Source organism: Ambystoma mexicanum, chromosome 1q, assembly GCF_040938575.1.
Source record: "Ambystoma mexicanum isolate Mex_15411 chromosome 1q, UKY_AmexF1_1, whole genome shotgun sequence".
NCBI classification, from domain to species: Eukaryota; Metazoa; Chordata; class Amphibia; order Caudata; family Ambystomatidae; genus Ambystoma; species Ambystoma mexicanum.
The window spans coordinates 1334331986-1334348473 of record NC_090922.1 but is presented as its reverse complement, the minus strand read 5'-3'; the positions used below and the strand labels follow the sequence as shown (position 1 = coordinate 1334348473).

At 44.8% G+C, this 16488-nt stretch overlaps 1 protein-coding gene across 1 annotated transcript in view; it reads right to left on the bottom strand.

Moving 5' to 3' along the window:
* The window catches only part of CC2D1B (coiled-coil and C2 domain containing 1B), a 2515186-nt gene that overhangs the window by 612331 nt on the left and 1886367 nt on the right, over positions 1-16488 (bottom strand). Inside the window, exon 19 of the mRNA XM_069642198.1 lies at positions 6876-6949. Within this exon, the coding sequence (XP_069498299.1) occupies positions 6876-6949 (74 nt within the window). The remainder of the gene's footprint in view (positions 1-6875; positions 6950-16488) is intronic.

The following is a 16488-nucleotide window of genomic DNA, read 5'->3' as shown; positions in this document are numbered from 1 at the left end:
AAAAATGTGCCCAGCTATTTTACTATTTGGCTGCCTCTGCTATCGACTCCAAATTGCAGAAGAAGACACCTTCATCCTCACCCATCACAACCTTCTTTAAGATGCTAAGGGTTTCTAGCTAGCTGACCTGTCACCAGCTTATCCATAATATTCTCCAGGAAGGATACACCCCTTGGTTGACAATCTTCTCCTCCTGACACCCTTGTTTCCACAAGCTTTGCTTACAACGGGGTTGACTATATACGGGATTGTGAACCTTCTCCATCCATCAATCATCCGAAGCACATTGTGGAGTTTCCTCGCCTTCTGAGTTTTCACTAGAACACAGACACGCTTGGTCGGATGGTCTCAGAAACTGGGACAACCCCATTGGGGCTTTAGTATCCAAGCCTGCAAGCTGAATGTCCACACTGGTACAGAGGACTAGTCTGGGTCATTGAAAGATAGAATGTTTGCACCGGTGTTCCCCTGAACTAGACAGCTGTATGACTGCACATGTTAATTTGACAGCATTTAATGGGACTCCAACTTTCTGGATGGGCTTTGTGGATTCATCTAGCACACTGCGACTATTTCCAATTATGGTATCTAGTCTCCTCATGGGAGAGCCTGTTTCTGGGGTGTATTGGTTCTCTGTAGGGCCCATCAATATTAGCTGTCAGGCAACAGGACCCTCCTGAAGACTGAATAAGCCCCTCTACCCAGGATTAACCTTTCCCGGGAAGAGCACCCTTCTTTCTTTAGGGTTGATTCCAGGTTACTAGAAGGCTGATTCTGGTTAAATCCTTAGCGTGGGGTAGCCTGAAAATCTAGGCCAATTGATACAACTTCTGACACCATTTGTCAAGTAGTAGACATGATCAATCAGCCAGTCACCAGAAGGGACAAATAATAAAAGAAGTGAAGAATGTAAATATAACGAACAGTGAGGGTAGGTACGCCTCTGATTTATACCTTATTCCAAGTTTTCTTTTTCTATTTCAACAGTAAAACAAAAATCAGGTCCCCTGCCAGGTACTCCTGAGGAGATTTCAGTTATTTACAGTCTGGGATGAATTAAGTATCCAGTGCACTTCTTACAATCACACTGCACGTTACTTCTTCTTTACCTTCTCATTGGAATCTGGCTCCAAAGGTCACACATTGTAAATACAAAGATCTGGGTGACCACTCAAATGAGTCTACAAGCCACCAAGCCTAAGTCCCAAGGCCTCCAGCTTGTCTTTGGTTGGTAGGGTGGGTTGAAGGCTTGCACTTCTTGCCCAAGGGTTTTCTGACTGATATCCAACTCCCCCTTCAATCGACCCCCTCACTACGCTGCTACGCGCTTGTTCCTTGGGTGCCTATACTTTTCTAGCCTCTGCTATCATTGTGTTCTGCAAACTGAACTCTTGTAACTACCTCATCACCTCACCACATGCTTATAACTCCTCCCCTCTACTCTTCACCACATGCTTATAACTCCTCCCCTCTACTCTTGTCTACCAGATATCCAGTGTCCAATGTGACGAATCCGACGAAGCCGTCACATACTCCCCGGGGAAAGACTTCCCTCATGTGGCCAGAGAAGGGCAGAATCCACCTGACTCCAACCCTGGGAGTGGCTATTTGTGGGAGGACCACATGGGGGGAAAAACCCTGGGAGATTGGATGTGGTTCGCCCTGGAAAACACCTAGTATACCCCCCCCCCCGAAAGGACTAATAATAATAATAATGCAGTATATCCATTTCCAACCAGCATGACATTATGTGTATCTGAGACTATTGAAGGCCATAGCAAATATATATTGATCCCTGTGAAACCACTGGGACGAACAAGAGGTCAAGAGAAATGCAGATTAAAACTGGCAGGAAGCACACGATTCAGTCGAGTCATTCTGAGCATGTGACCTGTGTTGAGAACTTTAAAACTCAGATCCAAGAAGAAAGATGGAGAATCTCCTTTCCTGATGCGGTTGGGCAGCAAACAGGTTGTTGTGAAATACTGAAGAAAATAATCCAGAGGACATATTTATTTTATGAATGACGTATCAAAATCAAAAAGATCACATCCCTTTTAGATTTTCTCGACGGGGTTCAACGTGAGATGCTGAATTTGTAAACGTCTTCATCAGCAGGAAGATATAAACTTACTGCAAAACAGGGACATAGCTACATGAGTGTAAGGCAATAATCTGTCATGATACTAAATCTAGCAACATTAGTGCCCTCACCACATGCTACCTGCACAGTTAAAATATTTTGGCGAAAGCCCCAAATTAATAAAATGGACGTCTATAATTACAAATAGAGACATACCCACCCCTCAAGGGTTTATTCCCAGAGCAAAGGGTTAGTGAGACCTGGAGTGAAGAAACAGTGCCTGGTGCCAGGGGCAGAACACACCGTGCGGGACAGGTCGTTGTGTGCATCAGAGCAGAAGAGCAGTCGGGAGGATGATGACGGAAGAGGCTCGAGAAGACCGCTGTCACGGGACATGGAGCAGTGGAGGCTCCACGGTGAATGCCAGAGCAGTGAGAAGCTCGGGGAGTACAAGAGACGCCAACACGAAGTGAACGAAGACTGCCGAACGCCAACCACAGAGGATGCCAAAGCAGCCAAGAACTACTGGTGAGCCCCGACAAGCGAAGGGGGACACCGGGGTGCTTCACTGCATGAACCGCACAGCGATTAAGAAGGGTGAGGTCCATACAGAGTACTCGAACAAGGGAGTTGGAACGTTAAGCGAACAATAAATATATTGCAAGCAAGAAACTGGGAAAAACAGGGAATCCCAAGCAGGGGAAGTAGCGAACAATAACAAGCATTGACAACACCAAAAGGGAAGGGCTAGGGACCCAATATTGGCGAAAGGGTAAACTATATGAAGTCTAGCAAAGTCCTGGCAGGAGAGTATACCAGGCATATTGAAGGTGAGTCAGAGACCTGCACGCTAATTAAAAGTATTGAGCATATGAGACGCTCTGGCAGGACACTATACCAGGCTGGTGAAGAGAATATAACACTGTGCAATATAATGCAAGTAAACTTGAGTAATACCTGGCAGGAGAGTATACCAGGTTTTAAAAGAAAGTATGATCTAAGATGCTTGATTAAAACCTGGCAGGAGAGTACACCAGGTACGTTTTGGAAAACTATAACTGTACATAATTGAACTGCTCTGTCAAGAGGGGAGAAGAAATCTCTTAAACTTGAGAAGTTTGCAAACAAGCGAGAGGAAGTTCAGTTCTTCAAGAGAGGGAGAACAATCTCTTGGTGGCATGAATATTGTGAGTTAAACTTTGTGAACCAGGAACCAGAACCTGTGATTACCAAAGGAAGTTGAGTTAACTCTCTTGATGTTGCGAGCTCTGTAAACTAATGTAGTGAAACTTGTAGTTGTCAAGAGAGGTGAAGATATACCTTAACACTGGAAGCTTTGTGAATGAGAGGAAAAGACAGGTATGTAATTTGTGGAAAATTGGGAAACCAGAAGAATGAAATGAAGATCTGTTAATATCTTGAGACTGTGTATTGAAAGGAACTGTAGAAATTCTAGGGGAGGGGAACCTTTCATATCTTTGTGCAACATTGGCCATTTGATTCTTTTTGCGTCATTTATTAACTTTAAGTTGAACTTGCAAAGTATAGATGCATGGCGCAGCCAAAAGAACATTTACCCTTTTGCTGTATGATTACTTTAGAATGTGAAGGTCAGCTTAGGTTTTGGGACACAGGACAGAGGACTTTTACTTTTGAACATCCTGACTGGGACACTAGTTATTTAGCTTGAGGCAGGGAACCCCATCATAGGATTAGGGAAATGTTGGTTTTCCTCCAACATCTTTTTCTTGAATAAAGGCTTATAGCAGTCAAAATATGCCTCGGTGTCCGATTCCTACTCATGACCCATCACACCAAGTATCTTACCTCTATGACTCAGCCTGCCGAAGCAGTTCTTCCTCTCCTCTCCTTCCCCATTGGCACTACCATCCCCTGCTCATTTGGGTATTGCTCTTAACAACATCTCACCATGTTCTCAATATTCCTTCTTTCCACCCACTTCTCTGGGTGTCTCAGCACCTCTTGTTGCCACGCTCCCTTCTTTTGTTAGTTGTCCACCATCTCCTCCTGATATCTCTCCTTCTGCTTGATGTCTTTCTAACCACCCCTTACTCTAGTCCTCTCATCACCTGTTTCCGTTCCTTCACCACTTTCTCTTGTTGCTTCTTCTGCTGGCTCACTACTTTCCTCTTCGTTCTCTGGACATCTCACTTGCTGTCTCTCTTCGCAGGAGTCTCACCACATTCTTTTATTGACTCTCCATCTACTCCTGCTCGCTCACCATCTTAACGTGTTTGTTCACCAGACCATTCTATGCCTTTACCCCTCCTCCTCCTTTATCTCTACCTCCTCATTAAACTGCTGTTACCCACCTCCTGCTCTTCCTCTTCTCCAGGTCACCTTCCTTTCTCCACTCTGTCACCAGCCACCTCCAAACCAGTTTCCTCTTTGCATTACCTCTCCCCTTCAGCACGCTCCTTATCTCCACCTCCACTCTCTCCAGACTCGCACACCTTTATGCCAATATGTTTCAGGTGTTAGGGATAACTGTTGGCAACATTTAATTAATTTGTTTAAATTTGAGGGTGGCACTCTGCTTGTGTTGTGGGATGCTTCACCTTCTTATATGGTTTTGCAAACCTCACTGATATCTGTGTCTGGCTCCATTTTGGTTTTTTGTACACATGCATGGACACGGTCAGCTCCATGGAGTAGATTGGTGGGCTTTGCAAGTTTGGGGAATTTAAATGTCCCAAAGCTTGCAAATATATTTTCCTGAGCTTGTAAACATCAGCCCGGTGAGTATTTGGTGATGTATTTCCTCCCGGAGAGGTATTGTGTTCCTGGGAGGTCTGGAATGGCTAGAGTAACAGAACAGTGAATTAGGTACTAGAGGAAGGAACAGAGACCAAATGGATTTGATGGAAGAAGAGGAACCTTATCGGTGAATGTGTACAGCGAGAGACGAAGAAGGAAATGAGGTTTCCAGGTATTCCAGCCCGGGAAACATACGTGGAAGGAACAGGGAATGTTAGTGGGACCTGATTCCCGAAGGCACAAGGACGCCCGAACGACCAGGAAGGTGCACATATATCAGGTAAGCATCTCTAGTCCGTGCACTGACTCTGTATGGAGCGGCAAAGCAGTCCGGTGAACAAAAGAAGATCGTCAGGTTGCGGGCAGCGAGGTATCCAAAGAGCAAGAAGTCCGGGAGGGTAGCCGAGTCGGTAACTGGTTTTCAATAACAAGGGATAATCCGTAAGGCAAGTCAAGGTAACAGAGCTGGGCCAATAAATGAGGAATCATAGAATGCAAAGTGGGCAACACGCTGAAAGTGTATGACTCAAGGCTCTGCTATTGTGACAAAGATTACAGCAGAGAAGGCGTCCAACTCCCACTCAGCAAGACCACATGATGCACTGTAGGTTCAGGCATCCTACGCTTCTGGGCAAAGGAGGAGCAGCACTAAATATGTAGCTGTAGGCCCTATTGAGGTCACAGCCCATCAGAGCTCAAAGACATTCCCTCCTATCTGCAGTCCTTTTAGGCCATGCCACAGTCAAATACGTTTTTGAACCTAGTCAAGGAACCCTTCTACAGCTAGGAATAACCCTGGCGGTTACTGGCTCAGGTACTGGGAAGATATGATGAGGAGCTGTTATGGCATCACTGTGTATGGACTAGGTTTCCATATCAGTGCAGCTGAGAGTGGAGCCAACGGCACCACAGGCACTGAAGTTCAAGGCATGCTACTAGACTGCTGACCTAGTCTTGGAATTGACAAATAAAGTGCCAGATCTAAAGGCAGAGAATGCAGTGTTGCTATAGTTGAGACCTTGGCACAGAGTTTGGAAAACTATGGTAATAGGGGGTGTAGAGAGAAATACATTGTCGAGTAAAAAAAACAGTGGTTGGAGTCACGAGAGCTAGAGCCAGAGGCTCCGGTGTTCAGTGTTCTGTGGCCTGTCTGAATATGTCAAATATGGTCAGCCTGAAAGTCTCGTACTCCATTTGTGTGGAACAGACCATGAGAACCAAGTACCTCTTGCCAGTGTCTGCTCCCTCGGTAGAGTCTGACTCTGGAACAGGCTTCTGATGGCACCAATAGGACCAAGACCTATGCTTGAAAGAGGAGGCTTCAAGCCTGGCATGTGGCTTCTTACTTTTCTTCTTCTACGTTTTCTGATCATATGCATCGGCGACAGGAACCAGCTCAGTATGCTCTGGATGCAGAATGGAAACCAGCGAATGGGGTAGGGTAAAATGCTGCTGCTTGGTAGGAAAGCATGCCCTGCCTTTATCAGGTTTGTGGAGTGAAATAGACTTTGGTGGCCTTTGGGTGCATAAACATACAAGATGCACACCTGTCGGTGGCATGATTTTGACACAGGCACTGGACTCTGCACTAGTGAGGATAAGACACCGACATCTGCAACGGCTTGAAAACCAAAACTTTCACGAAAAACCAACTGCAAACAAACCTCCAGAAACAAGGGACGTTTCTGGTTCTAGTATTTTCTGTGCATGAAAAAAGGAAATGAGATCATGGGGATTGTGCATCTCCTTTGTGTACTATGGCCACTAATTTGGGCAGCATTAATACCATAGAGTTAGTAAATGGCATACAGTGCCCCCCATTGTGTAAGGAAAAAAGGTTCCTAACAACACCTAGAGAATTTTCAAGACTTGTCAAATTGGCGAGCGCTGTACAGCCATTAGAAATGTATTTATGTTTTGTATTCATTGGGCAACTAATACTAAAAGGTGGCATCAGTGTATCTAAGCAAGTTGAGAAATTGACATCACAAAAAAGTAAACATAAAAAATGTACCTGAGGGTGATGGCAGGTTGATTCCTTTTACAATTATAAGAAGCATTTCTGTACTGCTGAGTTCTGCAAATATTCTGTAAAAGACAAAAAGTTCAGCAAGACAAATAATAGCAACTGACTAGCTAAACTTCCAGCTTTGATGATACAATAATCCAAGCACTCACAAACCAAACAAAGTGTTCATTGTAGCATGCAGTAGTGAGACATGATAAACAATAGTGTAAGATGGTGTCTAGTGGTGCAGGGAAGAGTGGGGAAAGAATGAAATAAGTAAAACAAATGGCTACATTTACAGTGTTTATAACAAACAAGTTAATTATATTTGATGTTATTTTTAATGTGTACAGTACTCCACATTCCAGGCGAAAATCACTACTGATGCCATTGACACGGGTGTACTGCAACCCATGCATGATGTCCATTTCCAATACCTGTAGGGATAGGGCCAATGCAGTAACATAGGATTCTCACCCTGCATTGCCATAAGCCACCTAAGAAGTCTGTGGTCTATTTAGACCATGAACTGAGACCCAAATACCCCAAACTACCACAAACGCCTCTTTTTCAATTGTGGCCCAGTTGTGCTTTTGCTTAGTTAAGCCCCTATTAAGTAAGCACAAGGTTGCTTGACCCCCTATGAGCTTAGCTACACCAACACTGCACCAATTCTGAATCTGTATGCTTCTGTGTAAATGATCAATTAGTCCTGGATCTATAGAACTCGAGCCTTGCACAAGCCACCCTTTAAGCCCTGGAAGGATGTCTTTCAGGCAGGTGTCTATGTGACCTTCTTTGGCAATTTCTTAGAGGTTACATCATTAAGGGGGAGGGCAGGTGTTCTATGCCATTTGATAAAAGGCCTGTAATTATCTGTTGAAATATTAAAGTTTACTTGGAAATCTCAGAGTCCCGAGCAGAATTGGATGAGGTTTTTCCATCCAAAGAACTTTGTGATAATATAGCTCTTTTTTTCAAATGAAACAAGTCCACTCCATGATTCAACTGCAGAATAGGCAAGAGTTCATGATCATCCCTATATTGATTTATTTCAGCTAGTTGCTGGGCTTGCTTCCTTTGAACCTCTCACTAGACAAGACATTATAAAGAAGGTCTAAGAGCTTAAAGTTTCTTCATCTTCCTTGGACCTGTACACTACTAAACTAATAAAATATAATATCCTTACATTGACATATCGTTCTGTTATTATATAAATATTAATATCAATGCAAAGGAGTATTTTTACAAGCCAATTGAAGGAAGGTTAAAGTATTTCTCTTTTGAAAAATTCAAATTTTGATTCTGCAAGTCCTACCAACATTAGAATGATTTCAAATCTTCCTTTCATCAGTAAAATTCTAGAAAGGGAGGTTACGGCTCAAGGCTCAGCCTATTTTGAGAGAGAACATCTTTTCATAGACAATCAGTCAGGTTTTCGTTCAGGCAGGAGCGCCATCACTGCTACTCTAATCATCCAGGAAAAACTGTTCCAATCTGGTGATGCAGGAAGGTTGGCCGGGTTGATGTTACTGGATCTCTTGGTAGTCTCTAGGACCATGGTATTTTGTTTCATTAATTAGAAAATATATGAGGATGAAGGGGCCTGAATTTGCATGGATTGCCTCCTTCTGTAAGCATAGAAGTCAGAGTGTGAAGCTGGGCAATCTTCTCTCTCCCAGTTGTCACATTCCCTGTGGAGTTCCTCAGGAATCTTCATTATATCCCCTTGATATCTATATGCGCCCCTTATCCCAGGTGGTGGATGCTTTTAGGCTGCGATGGTACATCTAAGCCAATCTGATTCCAGGTGTGATCATGCTAAACTCTCCTCTGGAGTTGCAAATCGATTGTTTGATAACAACAAGCGTTCAAAGTTGTGGTCTGAATCCGCATACAAGAGATTATTATGATTTTGTCAAGTTCCAAAATTTAATTCAGAGGCTAGAAGTATGCCCAACAATTCAGTGCCATTGCATTTGTATGGCGATGCATTTCAGACTATGTCCGGCTTCAGGGCTTAAGGCACTGCAAGCACCATTGTGATAAAAATTGGTAATAAGCCATTAGCACATACCGTATGTCAATAAGTTGCAGTATCATAGGGCCAAGGGAAAATTAAAAGGAATTGCACAACAGATTGTTAAAACCTTATAGTTCTACCATTAATACATAATTAATCTGTCATTAATGGTACCTGTTGTAAAATACATTAATACCTGAAAGTGTTGCCATGTGGCATGAAGTTTGGGTGTGGATCTCAAAGCAGCATACATCTAAAACAACCAGAAGCAATAATTCTTAGTGTCATTCATTTTATAGATGTACGGTAGTGCCTTATAACGCAGAGAAGATATACTGCCTACCTTGTCGTGCAGCATCTGCTAATCGTGAAGTAACGCTGTATCAAATAAAGATTGGAGGTTCTCAGTCCGTTATTTCAGTTGGATACCATTATACCTAGTACTTTAGTCCTAGTCATCTATCCGTATGGGCTTACCTGCTGTCATGCAGTTCAAATGCTCTGCTACACCGCTCAGAGAAGCCAGCGTTTCACTAGGAGAGCCCTGATATCTACGATTCAGGGTGTTGCTAGGTGACACGACGTAAGCCAGTGTGCTGATGTGCCAGGTTTTGTTTAGTAAGCATCCTTAGTAACCCTAAGTTTAATCGAGGGTAAATAAGAAAAATTACCTGCAAACACAGTATTAGCCTATTTGACCTAAAACATTTCACCTTTTGACCAAATTGACCTTTTCCGAGTCGTCCAAATTGACCTTTTTTTTGCATCCGGTCCAAATTGACCTTTTGTTTTAGGTGAAATAGGCTAATACCTACTTACCTGAACATGAGGTGCAGTGGTGTCCCCTGCTCCTCATGTTTATGTAAGTACGTCAAAAGGGGATTGCAGGGGTGTCCCCTGCGTCCTTAAAAATGGAGGTCAATTTGGTCAAAAGCTCACATTTTTTTATGTCAAATTGCCAAGAGCAATTTGCACAAGGTCAAACATACCCAAACTGAAAACACATCTATCTTGAATACCACATAAAAAACACTGTGTGAGTATGAAATAGTCATGGGTTCCGACGTTTTTTAAGCGAAACAGCACCACACATTGCCCAATAAGTCTGTAGCACGTGGCTATAAAACAGAAGCAATACTAGCCGCAAAAGAACGAATTACAGCACCTACACACAGAACAAGATCTAGTGAAGCAACAACACCAATCGTTGTTGTGTCCTGCTATTCTATCCAAATCAGCCGTATCAAATCTGCGATTAACAGAAATTGGCGTACATTAACCAGTGACTCAAGAGTGGAACACTTATTCAAAGACATCCCTATATTTGCTTATAAGAGAAGTGCACATTTCAGAGACAGACTTGTCAAAACCAGATCACCAACCAAATCATCGATAACATCCAGGAAAGGAACCTTTTCTTGTCTACATTGTGGCAATTGTGGTTTCATAACAAAGGAGACACGATTAACCACCCACGAACAGGGGAAACGATAAAAAATTAACAGATAAGCAACATGTGACACACCGAACATAATTCATGCTATAAAGTGTCTGTGCGGGATCTACTATGTAGGCCAGTCCAAACAACAAGGAAAGCTTCATTGGAATGAGAATATATTATGTATTCGCACCAACAACATAAACCTAGCGGTTGCAAGACATTGGAATGACAAAAAACACAACATCAGCCAGATACGATTCCAAGTAGTGGAGGTGGTGAAACAACACAATGCACATGAAGACCTGAGCAGACCTTTGGATCAACAAGAAACGTACTGGATAGATCGACTGGATTCCCTTACACCAGGGGGGATAAATGAAGAAATAAATTACATTTGCTACCTGTGAACCCTAATATTACTGCAACATTATGGAGACAGATATTAGTTAACCCTGTTAAGCAAATATTAGGATATGTCCTGTGTCAGTTACCATATTGACTTCTCATGATGCTTCAGATATGATCACGCAAATAATAACAAGACTATTATCAACAAAGATGTTGAATGATGCGAGAGAGGATATTGAACAGAGTAGTCAGCTTATACACAAACACGTGATTGATAACATGAATCATAATGTTGCAGTGGATTGTAATAACCCCTCAGTCATACACCTGATTGATATAATGGCACAGTGGATCACAATAACCCTATAGACATAACTATGATCGATTGCCTATAATTGACTAATACGGTATCTCATAAGAATAATTACAATTTTCACATATGGACTGGTACGCATTACCATTATTAACAGGTTTGCATGACAAAATATTGAAGGACAGTCCCATTACTAAAACCTTTCATTTGTGATGAACATCACAGTGGTAGAATTATGCGGCTACCTTAGGCTACTATGCAGATGTGTATTATTTATATACGTTTTTATTAACTTTTTTTATTATAGGTTTATATTTACAGCAGCCTGATCACTGTGAATATTTGACGACTGAAGTATATACATGGAGTTTAACGTACAATATGGTTGTTATCGCCGTTTTGCCATAGTGAGCACAAGTTTATAGGCACTAGCTTATGTATAACATCTAACACACAAAACCTCATGGATGATGACAGTAAACAATGCACATAACAATGTTGATGCTAGATATATAGAAGTAACAGTGCTTTATATGCACCCGCCTATCGATAGGAAGCTTTACATACGGTCACACCTACATTTCAGCAAGGACCCGGCATCCAGCTTGACCTGGCAACAGGAACCTGCAGGACATAAGGCGAGAGCCGCACCTCCATGTGTGGTGCTGCTTCGTCTAACAACGCCGGAACCAAGGAATATTTTACATTCACTTACACAGTGTTTTTTATGTGGTATACAAGATAGATGTGTTTTCAGTTAATCTTTCTTATTTAAACTCGATTAAACTTAGCAGGGTCACTAAGGACACGTACTAAGGGGCGTGGCTTGACACGCATGGTGTGAGGAGGCTTTGGTCCGGAGCTCCAGCCGAGATTTTAGAAAACAGATCCTTAATGCACGGCAGAAGTGCACAAAATTGGCCATAAATCGAATAAAACGCTGGCGGAACCTCTACTGCACAACTTGTGAGAAGTCCAGAGAAAATCAGAGCGGGGAACCAAGTTAAATTCCCCTGAGAAGATCCTCCCCGGCGGGTGAAAAAACGGCGGGCGAACAACGCAGCAAACTACAGTAAATTGAAGCGGACCCTTGGCCAGATGACGGGGCGATACCTAGTGAGAAAGAGAGAAAGCACTGGAGCCACACTGAGAACCAGGAGCTACTCCGGGGGAGAACGGGAAGAAGGCGGAGATCACGCACCCCGAAGAGGGAGAAGGGCAGGACACGACCGCCACCGCCTGAAAAGTGCAGCAGACAGCGAAGCGGCCAGACCCACAGAGGCAGAGTGAATCCAGACCCGCAACAGTGGAGAAAAACTGCTGGAGCAGCAGACAGAGCAGCGCGGTGAGGAGAAGCCATCCGACAATGGCGCCCCGTCCCTCAGGTACGACACATCGTAGGACAGACACTCGCCAAGGAAGAAGGTTGCCAGTGCTGGGGAGCAGAGAAGACAGCCAAGAAGAGGCCCGACCCGGAAGACACACGGACGGTCCACGGCTGCAGCTATGGAGGAAAGAAGAGGCATGAGTCGGGAACGGAACAACAGACTCTGAAGGTTGCGGAACGGACATTGAATCAGGAAAGAGCCCGCGCTGGACATAACACAAAGCGATGCGATCAAGAAGCCCCCAGGATTGACAAAAAAACGGGGGCACAGGAGTGACAGGGCAGAGTTTTCGGCTACGTCCAAGCGCAAGAGGTTACAAGAGCAGCAGACAAACGCAAGGCAAAGAGGCCACATAGCCTCCCCCGCCCAAGAAGGGTGCATAGCAGTGACCAGATTTGCACCCCCATAATCCTTCATCATCAGGATACAGCACTCCCCTCTGATCCCCCTAACTAACCACATCACCACAAAACCTGTGCCCAGAGCACCAGCAAGTCATGCCTTCCACCAAAGACAAGGCAAAGGCATCAATAATGGACTCATTGGCAACACCCAAACAAAAACCCAAGTTGCAAGGAGAAATGCCTATACCAGAAACTCAAACACCCGCTGAAGCGGATAATCGAGATGGGCAAGTGCTGGAAGCCATAGCCCCCTTAAAGTCCTTCATACACAAGAAAATCGATGAAGTAAAGACAGATATGCAGCTAATGAGGCAAGATGTGAGGAATCTGGCAGAAAGGGTGACTGTGACTGAAGCTGGATTACAAGAGACAACTGAGGCCAAAACAGAACTAAAATCCAAGGTAACCGAACTGGAGAGGAAAGTCGCAATGCTAGAGGCAAGGGCTGAGGAGGCAGAAGGACGGGCCAGGCACAGCAATATCAGACTGCTCAGAATCCCAGAAGGAATAGAAGGCCTGAATCCGACCAAATACGTGGAATTCCTACTGCAACAGGAAATTGGAGCGGGCAAGCTCTCACAAGGCTTTGCGGTGGAGAGAGCCCACAGATCTGCCCAGTGCAAAGATCCTAAATTTCCAGGATTGGGAGCTTATACTAAGGTACTCGAGAGAAGGCGGGATAATAGAGCGGGGTGAATCCAAAATAACTATATACCCGGACTGTACTCAAGCTGTGCAGAGAGCCAGAAACTTGTATGTCCCGATAAAAGCACGCCTCAGACAATTGAATCTAAAACACATGCTACTCTACCCCTCCAGACTGAAGGTGATCCACAAGGGGAGAACAATATTCTTAGAAACCCCTGCGGCAGTCAACATGTGGCTGGAGCACAACAACCTGGCTGATAGGAAGGAGAAAGACCCTTGAAGCACACTGCTGCAGGAAAGCGAGAATCTGAGGAGAAGCAAGATCTGAAGGAGCTACTACTAACAGAACAGAACACAAAAGAGAATGACCGTGAGTACATTGCCTAAATGGCTGGGGTAGAGCTCGGCCACCTAACCTGTGTGTTAACACCCAACCCTCGGAATGACCAGAGCTGGCCTGTTGCCGGCACAATCACATCCGCGCTGGATGCCCTGGAAAAGGCCAGACAGTGCGGAGACACCCGAGCACAACACCGGTTGTGAAGTTGCTGGGTGCAACTGTTCGGACTGCATTTGTTGTTGCAGTTGTTTTTTTTTTCATACCAGAGTCTTCATGCTGCACAGAAAGGGAAAATGGTGGACAACAAGACGAGAACACAAGAAATTAGGTTAGGGGGCGAGAGGGAAGGGGTGATCTGGAGTTAAATGCATGAAACCGGAGGAGTGGAGAGGGAGGGGGGACCTGGAAGCACCGCAAGTCCAAAAATGACAGCGCAACTTAAAATACTAACATGGAATGCACGCGGGCTGGGGTCCTGCTTGCGCAGGAACAGGATCAGGTCCTATCTGCGCAGGAAAAAGGTGCACATTGCACTTCTCCAAGAAACCCATCTCACAGCAGACACTGAGTCTAAGCTACAAGAATATTTGGGGAGAACAGGGAAAGGGACCCCATACTCTAAGTATGCGAGGGGTATGTACACTTGGATCAGCCCTGGGGTGCCCTTCCAGCTAATGGGGGCTGAGGCAGATACAGAAGGGAGGTACTTGATAATATGGGGAGCAATTGAGCAGGTTGAGATCTGCATAGTGAATACGTATTTCCCTAACCAAGGTATATCAGCATACGTCGGTAAACTCCAGCCCAAATTGACTGGGCACAAGGAGGGCCTCTACATAGGGGGTGGTGACCTCAACTGCGTGAAGGACCTGGACTTAGACAGATCCGAGCCCCCACAGAACCGGGCAGAGAAGACCCCAACTGCACTGAACAACGCACTGGGACAACTAGACCTTGCAGATGCTTGGAGAGAACACCACCCCACGGATAGGGTCTATTCGTACTACTCTTCACCACACGGCCTTTACACAAGAATCGATTATATGTTCATCGACAGGGCACACCTACCCCAGATGGAGTCAATACAATACATGGGCAGAACAATCTCTGATCATTCGCCCTTGCTAATGCACTGGACAATGAATGGCCCCCGGCCTCCCATTCCACTATGGCGAATGCCTACAGAGGCACTAACGGACCCAGCTTTTAGGGATGAGCTAGGGGAAAATCTTGTGGAATATGTCACAACTAATAGCGGCAGTGTAGACCGCTGGGGTACAGTGTGGGAGACTCTGAAGTTGGTCATGAGGGGAGAGATCATAGCAGGGGCAGGGGGAATCAGGAAAATGCTGAAGAAGGAACTAGAGGAGCGGGAGGAGGAAATAAAGCAAAAGGAGACAACCAACTCAGGGTAGAGGAGGAAAGCCTACTAGAGGAAAGGACAAGCTGTCAGCAGGCGTGGGGCTGCTGGCCAAATTTGACTACATAACGCGCACCACTAGGACACATATAAACGGTGACAAACCAGGCAGGCAGTTGGCATGGCTATGTAGACGAGAGCACCCGAAACACCCAATGACCATGCTGAAAGATGATGCGCGGGAAACAAAAAGAACACAGAGCTCAATAAACAACACTTTTGCTGACTTCTACTCCACACTATATGCACACAACACCCAAGTACCGCTGTCAGACATACACAATACCTTAGAGGAAATCGAACTCCCCAAGCTGAACGAGCAACAACAGGAGACACTAGAAGAAGCAATTACACCAGAAGACATCAAAGAAGCCATCAGATCCCTGGCTACATGTAAGACCCCTGGAACAGACGGGCTTCCCCCAGAGTTCTATAAAGCATACGAAACAATGCTGACCCCGGTGCTTCATTGATGTACCAAGAGGCCTATGAGATAGGAACCCTACCCAAAAGCATGAGAGAAACACTAATAGTCCCAATACCCAAACCACACAAACCAACAGACGAATGTGACTCATATCACCCCCTGGCCATGCTAAATTAGGATAGCAAAAAACTGACCACCATACTGGCTAAGAGACTGTCCAAAGTGATAGGAAGCCTGGTACACGAGGACCAAAATGTCTTTGTGCCTGGCCGTAACAAGACTGCCAATTTACGCAGGCTACAACATATAATGACACAAACAGAGGGGGACCAGGATCACCTAGCGGTGATGTCACTAGATGCCATTAAGGCATTTGATTCCATCTACTGGGAGTGGCTGATAGAGGTGTTGCGTGAATTTTGGTTAAGACACTGTATAAAGACCCCACGGCAAGGGTAAAAACTGGCAAAATGGTCTTAAGAGCTTGGAACAAACAGAGAGGAACCAGACAGGGCTGTCCCTTATCGCCCATGCTCTACATTCTGGGGCTTGAACCAATCACAATTTACATAAGGAAACAGTTCTGGGACGCGGGAATATGGATAGGTGGGAGGTACCATATCATATCGCTATATGCAGATGATGTCCTGATTCTATCTGAGGGACCCCCAAAACAATGTCCCAACGATCCTAGAAGTACTGGACAACTTTGCAAGCTATTCATGAATACACTTCAGTAGACAAAAATCTTGCATGTTCCCACTAACGGGCTTAAGGGAGACAATAATAGAGAACTTACCGGAGGTGGGGATACAGTGGCAGCTAGATACATTCAAGTATCTGGGGGTCAAGATTAGACACACAACA